The following is an 18,492-nucleotide window of genomic DNA, read 5'->3' on the forward strand; positions in this document are numbered from 1 at the left end:
TAATATCAAGAATTTTTTTACGATCTTGATCTTCCCTTTTGCAGTATATTGGATGGAAGCAGGCATTATTTTGCGGAATTTCATGATATATTGTGAAAATAAAATTCTTAATAATCTATACCTACTCCGCGAAAAGCAGGAGAATCTGTATGGTGTAATTTATAATTTCTTCAATCTTTTTATTTCACACCAAACAGATCCTTAACAATGCACCCTCTACGCACGTTTTGCTCCGAAACCAATTTCATAATACTTAATGGTTACTTACGAGTAACAATTATTCATTGTAAAGTCAACATCTCCTGAGGATGCTCCGGCTTCGGAGTGTGGAGTATACAGATTAAAGAAATTATAAATTACACCGTACAGATTTTTCTGCCTTCCACAGGGTATAGCAAATTAATATCATTTTTATAATATATACATATTTTGCATTGTAGTGTAGTTGAAAAAACAAATGCCACGAGGGTTCTACATGTTTTCTAGTCTCCTACAATACTTACGAGTAGCTGACAATATCGACATAATTTTATAATTTCAACCCATTTTTGTCCTATTACAGGGCACGAGTCTCCTCCCACAAAGGGAGGCGTTAAGGCCGTATTCCACCACGCTGGCCCAGTGCGGATTGGCGGATTCACGCGCCCTTAAAAAATTAAAGAAAACTCTTAGACACGCAGGTGTTTTCTTTCACCGGGAAATCAAGTGGTATTTCGAAACGCACATAATTAAGTAAAGTTAGATATGCGTGCTGGGATTCGAACTCTGCTACCTCGAGAGTGAAGCTGAAGTCCTAATCACTATCCCTTCGGAAAATCACATGATCAGTAACAAATCATACAATGTGACATCAGCTCTACCGGATGTGCTATCTGCTGCTAACGTCACTTGCATTTTCAGTTTTCGACCCTATTGAAATGTGCGATCAGGTCTTTCCATTTCCGATTACAGCAAGCGAACGTTCCACATACAAGGTGCCTAAATCGTACATGAACGGCAACGTATTTTAACCGGCAGCCGACTATGAAATTCAATATCTGATCGAATCATGATTGAACGAAGTTCCCTCGTAATCGAATAGCCTGTGAATGCTCATGTATTTTTCATATAATATCAAGCACGTTCGATGGCTTCCATCGATGTTATCAACATCGAGTTTCAATGTAAAACGTTTTAGTTTTTGTGATAGAATTGCGATGTCTTCTTCAAAACAGATGTGCTACTTAAGTTGATATTTCGAACATATAACAAGTCATTATTTTCCTTACATTATTATATGAAGGCAATTTTTTTATATAATCGGCGACAATCAAACTAAGTAGCTTGGTATTCATTGTGCACTTTGGACTTTATGTGGACTTTCGTATTCATTATCATCCATAGTCTATAAGAAAAGGACTAAAGGACTGGACTAAAAGCTTCTCAGAGGGTATGCCCGAAATCACCAAGATGTGGTTGGGAGCAGATGTTAGTAGAAGTACAGAGGACGCTGCTTTGCTTTCTCCGAATCGGGTGTTTACATCTGTACTTTGATAAGCCATCAATAGCCCAGCATCCGGGATTTTCGTAAACTACAAAGTAACTGCTTCTATCGAATATTAGGATACGCCAAAAGATGCCCTGTCAGAGCGTGGCATTGTATGCACAGTAAACCTCCTCCAGGTCCGTATTAATAAATCGTTATGAAGCCAAAAATTGGTTTTCAAAATTAATCACAAATTTTTTCTCACTAATTTTTTCACAGGTTTTCAAATGTCGGTCAATCTATGCAGATTGACCGACATTTGAAAACCTGATAATAGCTCAATGTCAGTCGATATATTTCTGATTGCCAACCTGCGCAGGCAATCAGAATTTTATATTTCACTTTGTCTCTCGCAAAGCTGAAAATCTCGGCGGAACTTGCGATCACTTTTCATTTAATTATAAGTGATAGAAGCCCATATGTGTCATACGGTCTGTACCAACATCCCAGCAGAAGGCCATGGTGCTGTTGCCAGAGAGATGCAAGTGCTATTTTATGTACTTTTTACCATAATAGAGCAGTATAAAGTTGGTAGAAATAATAATTGATTAGAATAGAAAAGAATAGAATTTTATTTTTAACCGTTTGCACATAGAATGCAGAAAACAAAAATGAGAGAAGAGGCAGATGCATTCCAAACAGTTTACCCACAGTCGAACGTACAATAGTTTTATTAAATAGTTATAAAATCTAATTATGATCACAATGTAGAAATAATGTTAGTAACACAAAATAAAAAAAATAAACGACAAGTAATCAAAGTTTTTAGTAAAGTTAACTACAATATGCAAAAAAAATTATTTAATTGTGTTACAATGATTTCAATAATGTTAACAATTTAATTAAAACTAAACAGAATTTTTTTTTTCTTAAATCGCATAGAAATGATGGGCGATGGTCGTGGAATCAGCAGAATATTCAGGTTAACTCTTGTCAAAGAAATCTGAGTGATTTCCTATTTATAATTATTGCGCTAATACCTCCCTGGCTCGCATTCGATGTGCAATACAAATTGGAATTGCTGACCGGCGGAATTGGATCGAGATTATCTCTATGAGCTATCGCGATGCTTTGACCAATTCAGTCACGCTGAAATTTCGGTATGTATTTTATCCTCCCAAATATGTGGACAGGAATGTATTGGGGTTGTAAATTCAAACCTTTTGTATAAAAATAACTCCACTTTAGAACGGTTTCTCGAACAATCGGTTAGTCTTTTCATACTATTTAGCAGTTAATTAACAGTAATTATTTTACCTCTAATTTTTTAATCATAAAATGGGAAAAATGTTGTGTGCTAGCAACATTCCGCGGGTGTAAAGTAATACGAGTTCGGGGAGTTTCCACTGTTTTTGGACACAATGCACTGCATACAATAATGCCTGAATGAGGATTCTGCATGGTCTTAATTCAATGATATTGAATGATATCTACTCCGTGCACGCGACTGTCGTAATTCCATTCAAAATAAAGTTTAAAGTAGTGTGCAAATAAGAATTTCATGCAGGGAACAAGCAATTCGCAGCAGGCGAAGTAGCAATTTATTCTATCTTTTACATATTTACAACTCAACCTATCGATTGGAGTTTGGTAAGAACGAAATTTATCCGTAGAAAAAGTACTCAAGCATGCGCACGAAGTTTTGCTAAGTCTGCATTGGGCCTCTACCTAGTTCAATAGAAAGCAATTTTAACTCTGCAGACTCGAAATTAGTTTCCACTTCGTTTTTCGCGAGGAATTGGAATTCTTCGTAAAAGGTAAAGAAGTTCTTTATAAGAATGGACTCTACAAAACGAAATAGTTTAAGAAATATTTCATTTTTATGACTAGCTTCGCCTTCCCCGTCTTTGAATGTATGTCTTATTCTTCTGGTAACTGGTAGTTATTAATAATTGATATACTGTGTCTTCGGCTTTTGCCGTGGCGAGCACCACCCTATCGATAACAAGAAACAAATTCGTTTACAAAAAAAAACCGTCTTTTGAAATAGTAATAGGCAAATTCTGGAGCCCTGACCGCCGGTTGCTTGGACACATATTTTTGAGACGACATTTAAATTATTTTTAGCAATTTAAATAAATGTTATACCAACTTAATTGTAAGACATTTTTTGAGGAGTTCCGTTGTCTCCGAAACTCGTCTTTGATTTGAAACCACTGTAGATTATAAAACTACAGTTTTAGTTGTAATGTATCAAATCTTGTACTTATAAAGCTTAGCGGATCATATCGCGAATGTTCATATTTCACTGTCCTTTATTAAAGACCAATTAGAGAAATTTAAACGGGATCATTTCGGAATTAACCCCTTCCGAATAAAAATTTAATTCAGTAAAACCGATAAGCCTGGACTGAATAATGAAAATACTTAAATCTAAAAAATATATAAACATCCGAATTGATAACCTCCTAATTTTTGAAGTCGTTTAAAAACGATACGCCAAACAATTTAGCGTTACGATCGATGAGGCGTTGAAACCAATAAGGGTACGAGTTCAATCATTGACATCAATCCTTAGTCGGTTAGCCCGTACCTATCTTAGACTGAATCACTTCCTCGTAGCATGACTTCCTCGTACCATCAGGTAAGATGCAGTCAAGGGCTGAAATTGTAGTGAAACTTATTAAAAACAAAATTGTATCGGACCTGTAAATCGCTTAAAGTCTACCAGTTTTGATTCATGGTTAGATTATTCCCTGCCGCACTGCCATCGCCGAAAAGACAAACGTTAATTCAAAGTTTAGCCCAATACTTAAATAGGAATAACACCTAAATGGAAATTGACATGCAAAATTGGCTTTACGAACCATTTCAAACGCTATCCTATTTTACGAATCAATACCTCTGAACGCTTGCATATACCGGCCCATTACCTCTCTGAATAGAGCTCGCCAATATACACGTGAGTGCTAGAAGTCATGTATCCATAGACTTTATATCATCAATCACCAATAGCCTATAACAGTCCACTGCTAGACTAAAATTAATGCGGTGGGAAGATTTGGAAAACACCACGCTGGGCATACGGGTGATCGCAATAGATGGTAGAGTGGAGGCACAGAGTCCTCTGCTTTGCTTCGCCGTAATAGGCCTTAATCACCTAAAATAGTTGCGGTAAGAATAGGTAGATGTGTTGATTCCTGTATTCCAATATTCCGTCACCACTCAGGACGTGTAATAATAGCACAAGATTAGCAACACATTTTAATTCGGCTTAAACTACCTACGCTTTAGACCCTTTTAGTTATATTGCCATTCATGGTTTAGGGATCCCTTAGTCGCCTCGTACGACACCTGCGAGTTTATACTACATTATACTCTGCGGCTATGACTGGCTTTATGGCAATGCCTAAATAAGTAATGTCTAATCTAAGGAAATTCCTAGGCATACGTCTACCGTTCAACAATAGTTATGACATAAGAGTTGGTGAAACGTTTATTTATAGGTTTAGTGAAAACGCGCATAATTGTCATATACGCAGTAGGACGCTGTTCGTCATATTTGGGCTGGGCGTCTTTTACACTCAAACTCCCAACACAACTCAATTATAATTTTTTAATACCTAATCTTTAAAGGCCACTTATTTGCATTGGATCAGCGTTGCGTGCACCATTTTGGTTTAGTTTAATTTTATTGAGATGACTAATTGCACGGATCAGCCACGTTATATCAAATTAAATCGGGTTTTGCAACGCTCTGAAACGAATCCTGCCCTGTCATTAACTTAATAAGAGTTACAGTCGTTTAGATTGGCAAAAGTGCTTAGGTATCAGTTTCAGCACTGGCAGGCAGGCGGCTGAATTGGCAAAGAGCTCCGTACGTGACACACAGATATATGGGTTAGGCAGGATTCACACGCCGTATTTTTATGGAGCAGAATACGCGCTCCGGACGCCCGGACCCTCGGCGCGTTTTAAACGAGTTGCAATCGCAACCAGTTCGTTTTTCTTCCTACCTACCAAATGTTTTACAGCGATGCGTACAAAATAAGTCGTAAAAATACACCCTCAATCCCCACGCTACGCTTCAATTATTACCTACGTTTGTTAAAATAAATTGTGATTGAATATCATCACGTATCAACGAGTTCGTTATTTTTAAACAAACCTCATGGGGTGAACAATGACGTAGTATTAGTTTGTAGTAATAACTAAACTGTTTAACATCCATACTACTTTTGTAACTATGCCTATGTTATAATGGTAAAGGTGAACGAATGAATGACAGACTGATCAACGCACAGCTTAGGCGCTGATGGCCACGGGAGTGAATAAGGTAAGAAGGAGACTCGTCCATTTGTTTATTTATTTATACAAACATAGCTATTATACGCATATAACGTAAGAGTCCGTTTAGAAAAGATCTTTGAAAATAGTTCCCTGATGGGGCAAAATAGGGGTTCGAAATCTGAATGAAATTGTAACTTAACAATCAAAATTGAACTTAACGTGAGCGTTTCCCTCCAAGGAACGGACTCGAACTTGGCTGGTTATGTTTACCTCAGAGGCGGAGATCGTTGTTTATAAAACCCGTCATCCCGCATTTAATCAGCGTACCTTTGCGATTTCGTTTCAGTAGATACGCGACAGTAACAGGCGACATAAACGTCAAAGAAAATTGCTGTGCACGTCAATATTTCAAGAAGGCAAACTACGTACCGAATAATTTAAATATTATAAACTCACGTACGCTTGTGATTATCATATTATTGCTATCGCCATGTCTGGTAAGTAAAATTTAGCTCGAGCTTTGCAAAAGGTTTGAAATGTAATTTAATCATAAATCCATTAATTTATTTTTTCGTCATAACTAAGAGAAAATAATATAATTATATTCAAAATAGCGTATATAACGTAAATTGGGAACATGGGAGATATTTTACACTAACTTATTTTGATAAATCACACATTTGAAAAGTGATAAATGAAAAAACTAATAAATTAAATAATGTTACACAGTGTTGTTATCCATATAAAGAGGCAATAGACGTGCCAGCTTTTTGGGTACCTATCGAGTGATCTAAGCAGAAAAATACAACGTAAAGATTTTTTTTCCTAAGAGAGGTTTTTAGTTTGTTTTTTGAATATAATAATTTATACTAGTTTGCTAAGCTGATGCTTCGTCTGCATACTTAAAACTTGCAGTGAGATCCAAACTTAACTTTTGAAAAACGACTATGGTAATTTGAAATAAAATTAACGACCTTTATATATTTCCATAATAATCATACATTCCATTCCATCGTAATTCAGGTTAAGAGCAATTGTGCTGAATATATCTTTATTAATTGCAAATTTTTATGCCAATTACTTTCATACAATCTTATAACCCCCCTGACATAACACTTCTTGAAATTACCGATATCACGTGATAAAAACCTCTTTAGCTGGCTACGAAACCAGCGCTACGAACCTAGACAAGTTTTTCTTAAACAGTTAAATCTTGTAACTTGTTTAACTATAACCAAATTCGAAAAAATGCTAAACTATTTAATAAGATACCTGAAACCATTAAAGGACCTATTTTATAACCACCATCCTACGATCCATAGTTAACGCGGGGCACATGTATTATATAATAGTAACATTAAAGTTTAAACTACGACGAAGGCAATAGGCATCAGTTAGGGTAAATCAGCCTAACCCAACTTTCCCATTTGCATACATTCAATATCAACGTACCGCAGACTTAGGCTGGCCGGACATTGGCCACTATCGCTCGAGTTTCTTATCGATTGCTATAAAAAACGAACCGCGCCTGAGTTTTAATTTATACTTGTGACCAGTGCTTGTGACCGTCGCGTTAATCTAGTGACCGCTCTGGTTGCTTATATAAATCAGCTGTAAAAGCGACAGAATTAATTGCATACGTGTGACATACAATATTATTATTATGCATGCATAACTTATACACGTAAGCACAAATTTAGTATGAAGTTTTACACTATTGGTCTACCAATCTGATTACAATTGTACGATAAGGTTTCAGAAAGTTTAGAGTAGCGTTAGAGATGAACTACAGGACAAAACTTGTGCATTCTATTCGGGATGACTGAGATCGATCCCATGCATGCTTTTTTAAGTTTTCGGAGTTACTTGGGTTCTAAGCCAGAAAAAGTACACCAATTCAAATATCTTGGGCATATGTTCACCCCTGACCTCAAAGACGACACGGACATCGGAAGAGAACGGAGAGCGTTGTCAGTGAGAGCAAATATGCTAAATTTTTTGCACGGTGTTCTAACGCCGCGGTTAAAAAACATTGTTCATAGTCTATTGCACTAAATTCTACACGTGCATTTTTCGGGTTCAATGTCAATTCATTTAGGGTGTTGATGAGTCTGCCCCGCTTTTGTAGATGCATTTGAGATGCTTGCGGAAGTGGTAGTTGACTTTTAAGCTACAATGCGTAAAAGATATGGCTCCCTGGAGCGAAGGTTGGGGGAGCACTAACGGCATCCTGAAGGTGATTGCTGGCAGGTTGGAGTTGGACTGCAGGCATGTGAATCGTTGATGTGCTATTTCAAGTGAATTGGAACGGCAGTGATTTGCGTGTACAATTTTTTTGCTTATATAGAAGTCATGTGTTTTTACGGGCAAAAAAAGTGAACCTTGATGCTTGAAATCAATATATATTATTATTATAATTATTTAACAGTTATCGTGAGGAATATCGGCATGCGATCTCCATAATTTTTCAAAGGCGTGTTGAGTCCACCAATAAGCACTTAGCCAGCGTGGTGGAGTACGGCTTACACCCTACTCATTCTGGGAGAGGACCTGCCCTGGTGGACTGGTAATAAAATTTAACAAAATTATGGTAACAATATCTAGTATCTACATTATTAGTAAAGCCAACGTGCGGCCAACATTACACAGACTCGTGCCCTCATTCATGCATAATCTGGGACAATGCTGTGAATAACAACTAACATGAACTTTATCAACTCTTATTCCGTTGGGGTGTGGAACGTTAAAGTTTAGATGAACTATTAAGCCGTTCTAACCTTAATAGAGCTTATACAGTATAGAATATGCAAAATGACCAAGGTTAAAGGTACATAAACTGGGTGTATAAAACGGATTCAACGCATATTGAAGGCCAAATAGCGCAGTGGGCCGCGAACCTGCTTTCTGAATCCAAAGCCGTGGGTTCTATTCCCACAACTGGAAAATGTCTATGTGATGAACATGAATGTTTCTCAGTGTGTGTATTAAACCCCAATTTAATATTATATCTATATTATAAATATTTATTTATTATTCATCAGTCATCTTAGTAGGTACACAACCCTTAACACAAGCTACGTTTACTTTGGGATAGATGGCGATGCGAGTAATGTCATATTACTCGTACATTGTATATTTATTTATTTATTTATATTGAGTCAGTTTTGAGACCCTTTGAGACATTTAAGGCCTTTCAAAGAAACGTGGCACACGTATGAATACTTAAGCACTGTTTTGAAAGCTCTGACATTTGAAAGATGCTATCAGTTGAAATATTAATACACTGCGTAACTGTTGTATTATTTACTTAATGGGCATAGGTTAATGCACTGATTTATTATGGGTACCTAAAGTCTCAAAGCGACCTAATTCTGGGTTGCCTGTGGGTTTCACTACGTCTATTATTTATAATAACAAAAGTTAATTTAGCTACTGCGTCATTGCAGCTATATGCAGTAGGGTACTTTGTCTGTGTAAATAAATTAGTCATGACAGAGATGGATGAGAACAGGCGAGGCATGGCGACTAGAAAAGTCCATCAACTGCCCTGCATAGCTTTAAGTTTTTATATCCTTTATTGATAGGTGGTAACTTTTCTTTTTTTTTTAATAAGTCCCATATTTTTGTCTTTACCACATTGCATATCAACAAAGAAGTGTAACGGTAGGTACTTATTCCAAATTCTTTGGCAAATCTAATGAGGTCGATTAATCCTTGAACTGATATTTGTTGTTTTCAGAATTTAAAAAAAGTTATGGCTCTAAGTGAAAGTATGTGTGCGTAACTTTGCAGTATAATGCTAGATTAGAAACTTTATTTATGTAGTATTCAAATAGCTGCTATTATTTCGTTTAAAACACACAGATAGCGATATTAAAATAAAATAAGATTTAAAACTCCCGCATCTATAACACTTTTTTTTCGATTTCATTAATTACTTCTGCTAGTCTTCTTCTAGTGTACATTATTCTACTAGTCAAGCCATTTCGTATGATTCTCATAACCGTTCTACCAAAGTTCAGCGAGCCACCGTGAGCGGTGGCATCCTTATGTGGTTGATATTCCATCAACACGCACGAAATGTTTTTGACGTGACAACGTCTTATAATTCGATGGAGCCGGCTGCACGCACGAAAAAACATGACGTATGCGGCGTTACTTACTTACTTCGCTCTGAGGCGTTCCATTCAAGGCTTGAAGCGAGAGCGCGGAACGAGCGACAAAGAGGCACAGTCGGCCTCCGCGTTCGACATCTGTCTCTCTCCTATTTGAGTGAGCGATGCGTCCGCGTGGACAGCTTCTATACAATAATACATTTACATGTTTTCGGCAAGGATGAAGTGCAGTGAAAAGTGAATGTGGTGTCAATTGTTTATAGCAACGATAATATCTATCAAACAAATAAAATTAAAATTTTCTTTTGAAAAATGCAACGAAGAAAAAGAAAATACTGATGGAATGCAATATTTTCTTACGACGTTATCACGTTCAACTATCGTCAGTAAGCCGACTTTACAGACAACCAATTTTTATCCACGTTTCTGATACTTGCCGCTAAGATGTGGAACGCCCACCCAACAACTGTGTTTCCTGCCACATATAATTTGAGTACCTTCAATGCTAGAGTGAATAGGCTTTTTCTAGGCAAGCGTGCTCCAACCTAGACCTCATCATTACAAGCGCTGGCCTATCGTTAATATAAAAAAAAAAAAAAAATTGTGGGAGTTGCGATAGAATTTCTAAAACGCAATTGTGTGCCTTTGAAACAAAAAATAAAACGAAAACCAAATTGGTTCATTCGAAAATATAGAGAAATAAAACTAGAGAAAGCCTGGTCTCACGTACGCTACGTAAGAGATGCAACTTTCAAGAATCGCCGTGCACACTTGTTTGTGCATACAACGTGTAACAAAACAATGAGAAACGTTAACATCAGATGCTGTTGTACTTTTTCAAAGGACTATTTGTTTATGACGTGCTGTTTCTGAAGTTCTTGAAAAACAACGCCAGTGGCCATCCTATCCACCCTAGCATGCGAATCTGGCCATTGCAGGTAGACGTTATTTGGGAGGCGTGAGATTGTATTGCATACATAAGTATATTTCTGTCCATTGCATAGATATCCATATGAATTCAATAGACCTGAATTCATAATGCGTTGCATACGTTACGTATGTGGGATCAGTTTCTGTCTAGCTTAGCCCATCTATTTAAAAACGTCAAAAAATCATGTCAGTGCGTGGCATAAAGCATGTTAAATACTGAATTCAACGTTTGCAAAGCAGCCTGATTTTGAATGTAAGCCTCCGAAACCCAATTAACTCGCTACGACGGATATTTCGCTCTTAATTTGGAAGTTTCTCGTAATAAAATCATTCTCTGCATGAACATTTCAAGGGAATATTTATACGGAAAACGTTTTTAAGGTGAGTATCTAAAATATATTTCACTGTTTTTACGTAAGTATCATAGTTATGCATGGTAATAGCCCAGTGAGTAGGAGTTCGTCTTACCTTTCGGGGCGCCGAGTTCGAATACCAGCACGTACCTCTCTAACTTTTCTAAGTTATGTGCGTTTTAAATAATTTAATATCACTTGCTTCAACGTTGAAGGAAACCATAGTGAGGAAACCTGCATGCCTGAGAGTTCTTCATAAAGTTATCAAAGGAGTGTGGAGTCCACCAATCCGCACTGGGCCGGCGTGGTGGATCACGGCCTTAATCCCTTTTCATTGAGGGAGGAGACCCGTTCCCTGTATTGGGCCGGTAATTGGTTGATATGATGACGTAAGTATATATAGTTTTCAATGATTTTTGGTATTTCATAGGAAAACCTAGTCCTGCAGTTTAATTTGCCATACATAAAAGAAAAAAATATATTACTTATTATGAGTGAAATATCACCTATGAAAGTCCAATGGTGACTTCTCCCAACGGGAGATGTAGACGGTAATAGTAGTAGCTCAGAGGAGAAAGTAGTAGCGCGGAGGAAGCTGTTGTCTTTTCTTCGTTATATATACAATGTCAATGTAAGTTTGTTTGTTACGATTTCATGCAAAAACTACTTAACCGATCCTCATGAAGCTTTGTGTATATATTCTTGGAAGTTTAAGAAGTAATATAGGATACTTTATATCCCGACATTAAGCTCGGTTCCTTTGGGAGAGGGGATGAAAGTTTTTGACGATTTTACATCATAACTACGACAAATTATAACCGATTTAAATAATTATTTTTGTACTATAGAAGTTATAATATTTGTTTAATTTTGCTTAAACTTAGCGTAGATCTGATGAATGTAATTGGAGATAGAGGACAGAACTCCTCAACGGACAGCAGCAAACCCATCATTTAAGGCTTAGCGATACTCAATACTTTAAATTTTTTTTCACATCAAAAAACAAAGTCAAACGCAGACGAAGTCGCGGGCAACAGCTAGAAACAGTATAAATACAATGTAAATGTTTAAAATTTGTATCCGAATCTCTCTCCGTTGGTTACAGATAATATCCGAAACGGTTTAACTGATTTTAAAAGGGTTTTTGAAGGATTTTTATACTTCTCTTGGCGCGTTTAATTCTTTAATTTTTTTTGTGTTGTGTTTTTTAAACTTTATTCAACTAGATAATACGTTATATTATAACTATAATAAAACTTTCAATGTATTGAATACCTTAGTTAGTGTCGTTTTTTCTGCAAACTTAGAATAAGGCGAAAAATATTTTTTTTTATTAAAAGATTTTTAATTTGTTGCGTTGTTGTTTTATAACTTCTAACGCGTGTACATAAATAAGTACACACACGTTTCTTTTTACAAACAGAGGGTTACACAGGGTTACACAGGGTATAAAATAGACTTAGACCCTTTTTATGATGGGAGGGGACCCGTGCCCTGTAGTGTGTCGGTAATGGGTTGGTGATAAATTGACTATGATGATGAGCATAGACTTTGAAGCCGATTGGCCAGTGGGTAGCCCTGCTGCCACCCTTACCGTTAACACAAGCTACTCTTACTGTGGACAGTGACCCTGCTATCTCAGTCCAAGGGCGTGGGTTCGATGACCACAACTGGAAAAGGTTTGTGTGATGAACATGAATAGTTTTCAGTGTCTGGCTGTTTATCTGTATGCTATAAGTATTTATGTAAATTATTCATAAAAATTTTCATCAGTCATCTTAGTACCCATATCACAAGCTAAGCTTACTTTGGGGTTAAAGGGCGATGTGTGTATTGTCTTAGTACTTTTTTTTTAATTTGACTAATGTGGTGTTTAAAATGTGTGCACGAAAATTTAAAGTTGTGTTTTTTAAGACGCGGTAGGTATGGCGTCAACTTCGAAATAGCCTTTTTAACCAAATTCGTTTCAGAAAAGACTACGCTTAACTTCAGTGCATATTCAATGCCTTTTCCATATTCATCATGTAAATTTATTCGGCGGGGCTTCATTCAACATGAGCGAGCAGTCAGTTATAATTTAGGTATAATCTAAACTGTAAACCGTTCACCCTATACCTACTCTTATGACAATTTAAATTGGATATTTTTGTTTCGAATGGCTCATAATCGTTAATCGTTCTTTTCTATTCTCTTCTGGAGCGGGTGAAGATTATTTACACTAATCCACATGTATGTTATTTACACTCATATACACCCAACAATAGAATATCATCATAGTAAATAAAAGCTATATTTGACAGTTCAAAAATAGGAGTGCTCCGATCGTCACCAAACTTTACAGGATTACTCGCCAGGTCAATCCGAAAATTCCCTGAAAGATTCATTGAAATCGGTCCAGCCGTTTCAGAGCCTATACGGAACATACCCACACACTTTCTCTTTTATATATATATAGAGGATAGATACATAGATAGATAGATAGATATAGTACCTTATTAGAAGCGGTGATAGTCTAGTGGGTAAGGCTTCATCTTTCCTTTCGAGGTTTGGGGAGAAGGATTTGTATCCGGTTCCCCGGCACCTCTAGCTTTGCTGAATTATGTGCTTTTTTTATTAAAGCAATCAAAAAACACCTGTTTTAGGGTGAAGGAAAACATCGTGAGGAAACCTTCATGCCTGAACACTAATCATAATGTTCACGTGCGTAAAGGGCGCGTGATGCCTACCAATCCGCACTTGGCCAGCGTGGTGCCTAAACCCTTCTTATTCTGAAAGGGAGACCTGTTCCCTGTCATGGGCCGTAATGGGTGATGACGCTGACGCTGATCTTAAAATAGTTATTTAAGTTTATTTTATGTGTTATATATAGGCCTAGTTGCGTGAAGCGAATAAAATAAATAAATAACTACCATAACAGGTTGCAACGGGGGGAGTGAGGGGAGCTGGAGTTGAGCACATGGGGTGGATGCCCTCCCCCAAGATAAACAAATCCGGTGAAATAGGGGTGGAAGTAAGAAGTATATCTAGATATATCTACTTGTTCGTACATCGATTGGGTCGGCTTTGTTGTTCAACAAATAATGTCCGATTGAATGTATACTACCATACCTGAATATTTACACAGCACCCCTTGTAAATCAAATATTCATAAAAAAGGTATTGCAATACACCACGGGGAATCGTTGAGAGCGAAAACTTTATTGAACTGTATAACTTTGGTTTAGATTACGCAAAGTTTCGCGGTGAAACTGAAATGAAAAGAACTATTTTTGTAGGAATTTCCACGGTTCAATTTAAACTTTTGAATAGATTTTTTTTTATTGTTTTTGTCCTATTTAAACTAATGAAAACTATAAACTGCTAAAAATAATATGTACACTACATTAACTTGATAAAACTACATAATTTATGGATAACTATAGGAAAAATAAATGAAAGATGACATTAAGAGCTAGTTCAGACATGGCGGATTCCGCGCGGATGCAAATCGCGCGGTTCTAAACGCAAGTGTTCAGACAGGCGCGGATGTACATGCGGAGTGCCGTTATTCGCATAGGGTGACAGTCCAATCATGGAAGTCGAAGAAGCAATATGTGTGTACTTGTTGCTCCGTAAAAAAGAAAGAAAGAAGAAACGGCAGTATTGGGTGCATCCAATATTACGCGATCGGTTTACTCATGGTCAGTTTCAGACTTTATATCCAAAATTAAGAAGTTTTGAACCAAAATTCTTCAATTATTTGAGAATGTCGATAAATTCATTTGATGAATTATTAGAAATGATGAGTAAACAAATTGAATCTAATGATACCCATATGAGGTCAAGCGTGTCCCCAGAAGAAAAACTCGTGATCACATTAAGGTAAGATATTTATTTTATACGTCAGAATATATATTTTGTACTATAGAAGACTGTGAATCGTCAGTGCTATTGCATGATAAAGGCGATGGAGACTCTCCTGGTACTATTGTAGAATATCCAGTGAAATATCCTTGTGGGTTTGAATATTGTTGGTTTTGCCAAAATACTGCATTAGGCGTGTTTTGCTGGCTCGTGATATGAATAGGCGATGGTAATTTCTGCCCTTTCTGTATTACCTGGAGCAATTCAATTTTAGTAGCCAATCGTTTATTTTCTGGAACTTTCTTTAACTCTTTATACAATGACATGCAAAAAAGTTTATCATCATCATCTTGCTTTGACATACTTTCTTGTATTTGTCTTTGTATTTTATCTCTTGATTCAATACTATTTTCTAATATGTTAGACAATCGCTCTTCTGAAGTAATTTTAGTTTTCTTCCTTTTATTGGGTACCGGTTGTATTTCACGTGCATTTACAAAATTATCTAGCTTTTGGTCAATGTTCCGAATTTCTTCATTTTTGGCTTCATCTATGTTTGTGATAGTTTCTTTGTTTTCTATCGTCTTCTGAAGAAAAGAAAGCCGGTCGAAATACATGTATTTTGAACCTTTACATGCACCAGAACCAGAAGGAATTGATTTGCCTTTCTTGAATTCCTTATTATAAGCATCACGGATGTTCTTCCATTTTTTTTGTAATGATACACCTGGAACAGAAATCACTATCTTTAACAAATATAAATACAGTAGCGGTTAGGTAATTCAAGACACTCATTATGCTTTAACTAGCGGACCCGGCAGACTTTCAAAACGATACAGATTAATATTTTATTTTTCAGATATCTGGGTACTGGTTGTTCCTTTGGAGAACTACATTACAACTTTCGTCTTGGCAAATCTACAATCACAGGAATTGTCCGTGAAGTATGTGAAACTCTGTGGGAAAAAGTCACAAAAAACGTCATGCCTGAACCCAGCGAAGATATATGGAAGAAAATAGCTAAAGATTTTGAAAAATATGCAAATTTTCCCAATTGCATAGGCGCCATAGATGGCAAGCATATAAGGATTACAAAACCCAAAGATTCGGGTTCTTTGTATTATAATTACAAAACTTTTTTTTCCATAGTACTGTTGGCACTTTGTGATAGTAACTATTGTTTTACTTTCATAGATATCGGATCTTACGGAAAAAGTAGTGATTCTGCAATTTTTAAAAATTCAGCATTTTATAAAAGGTTAATAGAAAAGTCATTACACATACCAAAACCTAAACCAATATCTGAAACAGATCCTAAACCATTGCCATACGTCATAGTTGGCGATGAAGCGTTTGGTTTATCCGAAAATGTAATGCGACCCTATGCAGGTAAAGGGCTATCATATGAAAAAAAAATATTTAATTACAGGTTATCAAGAGCTCGACGTTTTATTGAATGCACTTTCGGAATTCTGGCAAACAAGTGGCGCATTTTTCATAGGCCTATAAACGTGAATATAGACTTTGCCGAAGACATAATAAAGGCCTGTTGCGTGCTACACAATTTTGTTAGAACTAGAGATGGTATACAGTATGAAGATACTTTACATACTGCGCCAATGAGTAATCTTATTACATTACATGCAGGAAGGGGTACACCATCATCATTAAACATTAGAGACAAATATGCTAATTACTTTGTGAATGAGGGTCGTGTAGAATGGCAAGACACGAAAATATGAAATTAAAATTGTTACAGTTCGCGCCAAATAACTAAACTCAAGATGGCGCGTCGCGTTGGTGGGTTGTACATATTACAGTTAATAGCTATACGTTACTGTGGTAACGTGATAGTTTTCCCGCGCTCGTTACGTACCGCCAAACAACGTTATACACATTTCAGTTATTTGGGGTGGACTGTCTATTACAAAACATGTAAACTACCCTGGTAAAATGTATAATTAAATGTCTACTGACCAAAAAGAACCTTCTTTTCCAAAGAATCCTCATTTTCTCCAAAAATCTCCACCAGCTCCTGCCAAGCTCCGTTTTTAATCGTTTTGTTAGAATATTCTGCACATTGGATGTTCCACAAAGCAGGTCTTTTTTCCACCTCATCGATGAATAGCTCGGTGTCGAAGCGATCCATTGTCACCGTCCGATACGCGCGGCTTCCGCGGAGCAACTGAACGCCCTCTAGGTACGTCAAGTAAATAAAACCGAGCGGCGACCGCGCGAATTCATTTTCTCGGTTGAGCCGCGCGGATTGTCAATCCGTGCGGACAGGTATGAACGATTTGTAAGGCGCTAATGTAATTAGGATCCGCGCGGTTCAACCGCGCGATTTGCATCCGCGCGGAATCCGCCATGTCTGAACTAGCTCTAAACATTAAAAAGACGTCATATTAATAAAGTGTACCTACTATCATATTTGATCTAAGCCTATACTAAAATAAAAAGATGAAAGATTTGTGTTTATCTGTAGTAATAATGAACTTTCAATTACCAATTCTTTCACCTAAGACTAAGAATATTTTTTTTTTGCAGCAGTAACATAAGCTATATGCAATTATGTAACTATTTATTTATACTCTTTATTTGAACATCTCTCAGAAAAACGAAAAAAATAGAACAAACACATGAAGAATGAAGCAGGATACAAAAGGCGCCCTTATCGCTCGGCTCTGCCAGGCAACCTTAGGATTAGGAAAACTAAAAAGAAAAACGAATAGGTGGGGTACACTATTTAGAACATACATACGAATAACTACATACTAATACATAAACCAGACTACACAAATACAACAATACTATAGATAAATAGAAAAAAATAAATATACCAATACATATTTTAACATACCATAAATACTTAATACGTTTGACGGCCGACTGGCGCAGTGGGCAGCGAACCTGCTTTCTGAGTCCAAGGCCGTGGGATCGATTCCCACAACTGGAAAATGTTTGTGTGATGAGCATTAAGTGTTTTTCAGTGTCTGGGTGTTTATATGTATTTTCTAAGTATTTATGTATATATAATTCATAAAAATATTCATCAGTCATCTTAGTACCCATAACACAAGCTACGCTTACTTTGGGGCTAGGTGGCGATGTGTGTATTGTCGTGGTATATTTATTTATTTATATTTATTATTTATTTATTTAAGTACGAGTTAGAAAAGATAAATAAATAATAACAGTCGTCTTTATTGAGCGAGATAATGAACTTAACAGAATTTTTAAATATGCCCAGTGACTTCGACATACTTATGTTCAATGGGAGTGCATTCCACAATTCAGTAGCTTTGACAGTGCACGAATGCTAACTATGAGATTCCAGCCTGAAAAGAAAACGCAAGTAACCGCAATATAGCTATATTACAATGCCCACATTTTGACGTTATAATTATAATCAAGAAAGTGTTGACTCGATATGGTGTGAGTGTGCCGTTATTTCACAAATTGAAGAAAATATATAAAATCGTATATTTTCTTAGCC

General features: G+C 36.6%; 2 protein-coding genes across 3 annotated transcripts; one reads left to right on the forward strand and one right to left on the reverse strand.

Moving 5' to 3' along the window:
* Positions 1-14,600: 14,600 nt before the first annotated feature.
* Positions 14,601-16,974, forward strand: LOC120636373 (protein ALP1-like). Of its 2 annotated transcripts, XM_039907825.1 has the most exons (3): positions 14,601-15,014; positions 15,856-16,254; positions 16,426-16,974. In XM_039907825.1, the coding sequence occupies exons 1-3, from the start codon at positions 14,725-14,727 to the stop codon at positions 16,736-16,738; spliced, it is 1,002 nt and encodes a 333-aa protein (XP_039763759.1). In that variant the 5' UTR covers positions 14,601-14,724; the 3' UTR covers positions 16,739-16,974. The 2 variants fall into 2 exon arrangements, with proteins under 2 accessions (XP_039763759.1, XP_039763758.1); XM_039907824.1 differs by having other exon boundaries at positions 15,856-16,974.
* Positions 15,005-17,169, reverse strand: LOC120636374. Its single transcript, XM_039907826.1, has 2 exons — positions 16,974-17,169; positions 15,005-15,723 (listed from the first exon to the last, which is right to left on the reverse strand). The coding sequence occupies exons 1-2, from the start codon at positions 17,143-17,145 to the stop codon at positions 15,029-15,031; spliced, it is 867 nt and encodes a 288-aa protein (XP_039763760.1). The 5' UTR covers positions 17,146-17,169; the 3' UTR covers positions 15,005-15,028.
* Positions 17,170-18,492: the final 1,323 nt, after the last annotated feature.

Source organism: Pararge aegeria, chromosome Z, assembly GCF_905163445.1.
Source record: "Pararge aegeria chromosome Z, ilParAegt1.1, whole genome shotgun sequence".
NCBI lineage: Eukaryota > Metazoa > Arthropoda > Insecta > Lepidoptera > Nymphalidae > Pararge > Pararge aegeria.

Coding starts and splice junctions, on each gene's coding strand:
- LOC120636373 (XM_039907824.1), top strand. CDS start 14,725: ATGGAAGTCGAAGAAGCAATATGTGTGTACTTGTTGCTCCGTAAAAAA. Junction 15,015..15,855: donor AAACTCGTGATCACATTAAG/GTAAGATATTTA, acceptor TTTATTTTTCAG/ATATCTGGGTACTGGTTGTT.
- LOC120636374 (XM_039907826.1), bottom strand. CDS start 17,145: ATGGATCGCTTCGACACCGAGCTATTCATCGATGAGGTGGAAAAAAGA. Junction 15,724..16,973: donor GGAAAAGAAGGTTCTTTTTG/GTCAGTAGACAT, acceptor TTTCTGTTCCAG/GTGTATCATTACAAAAAAAA.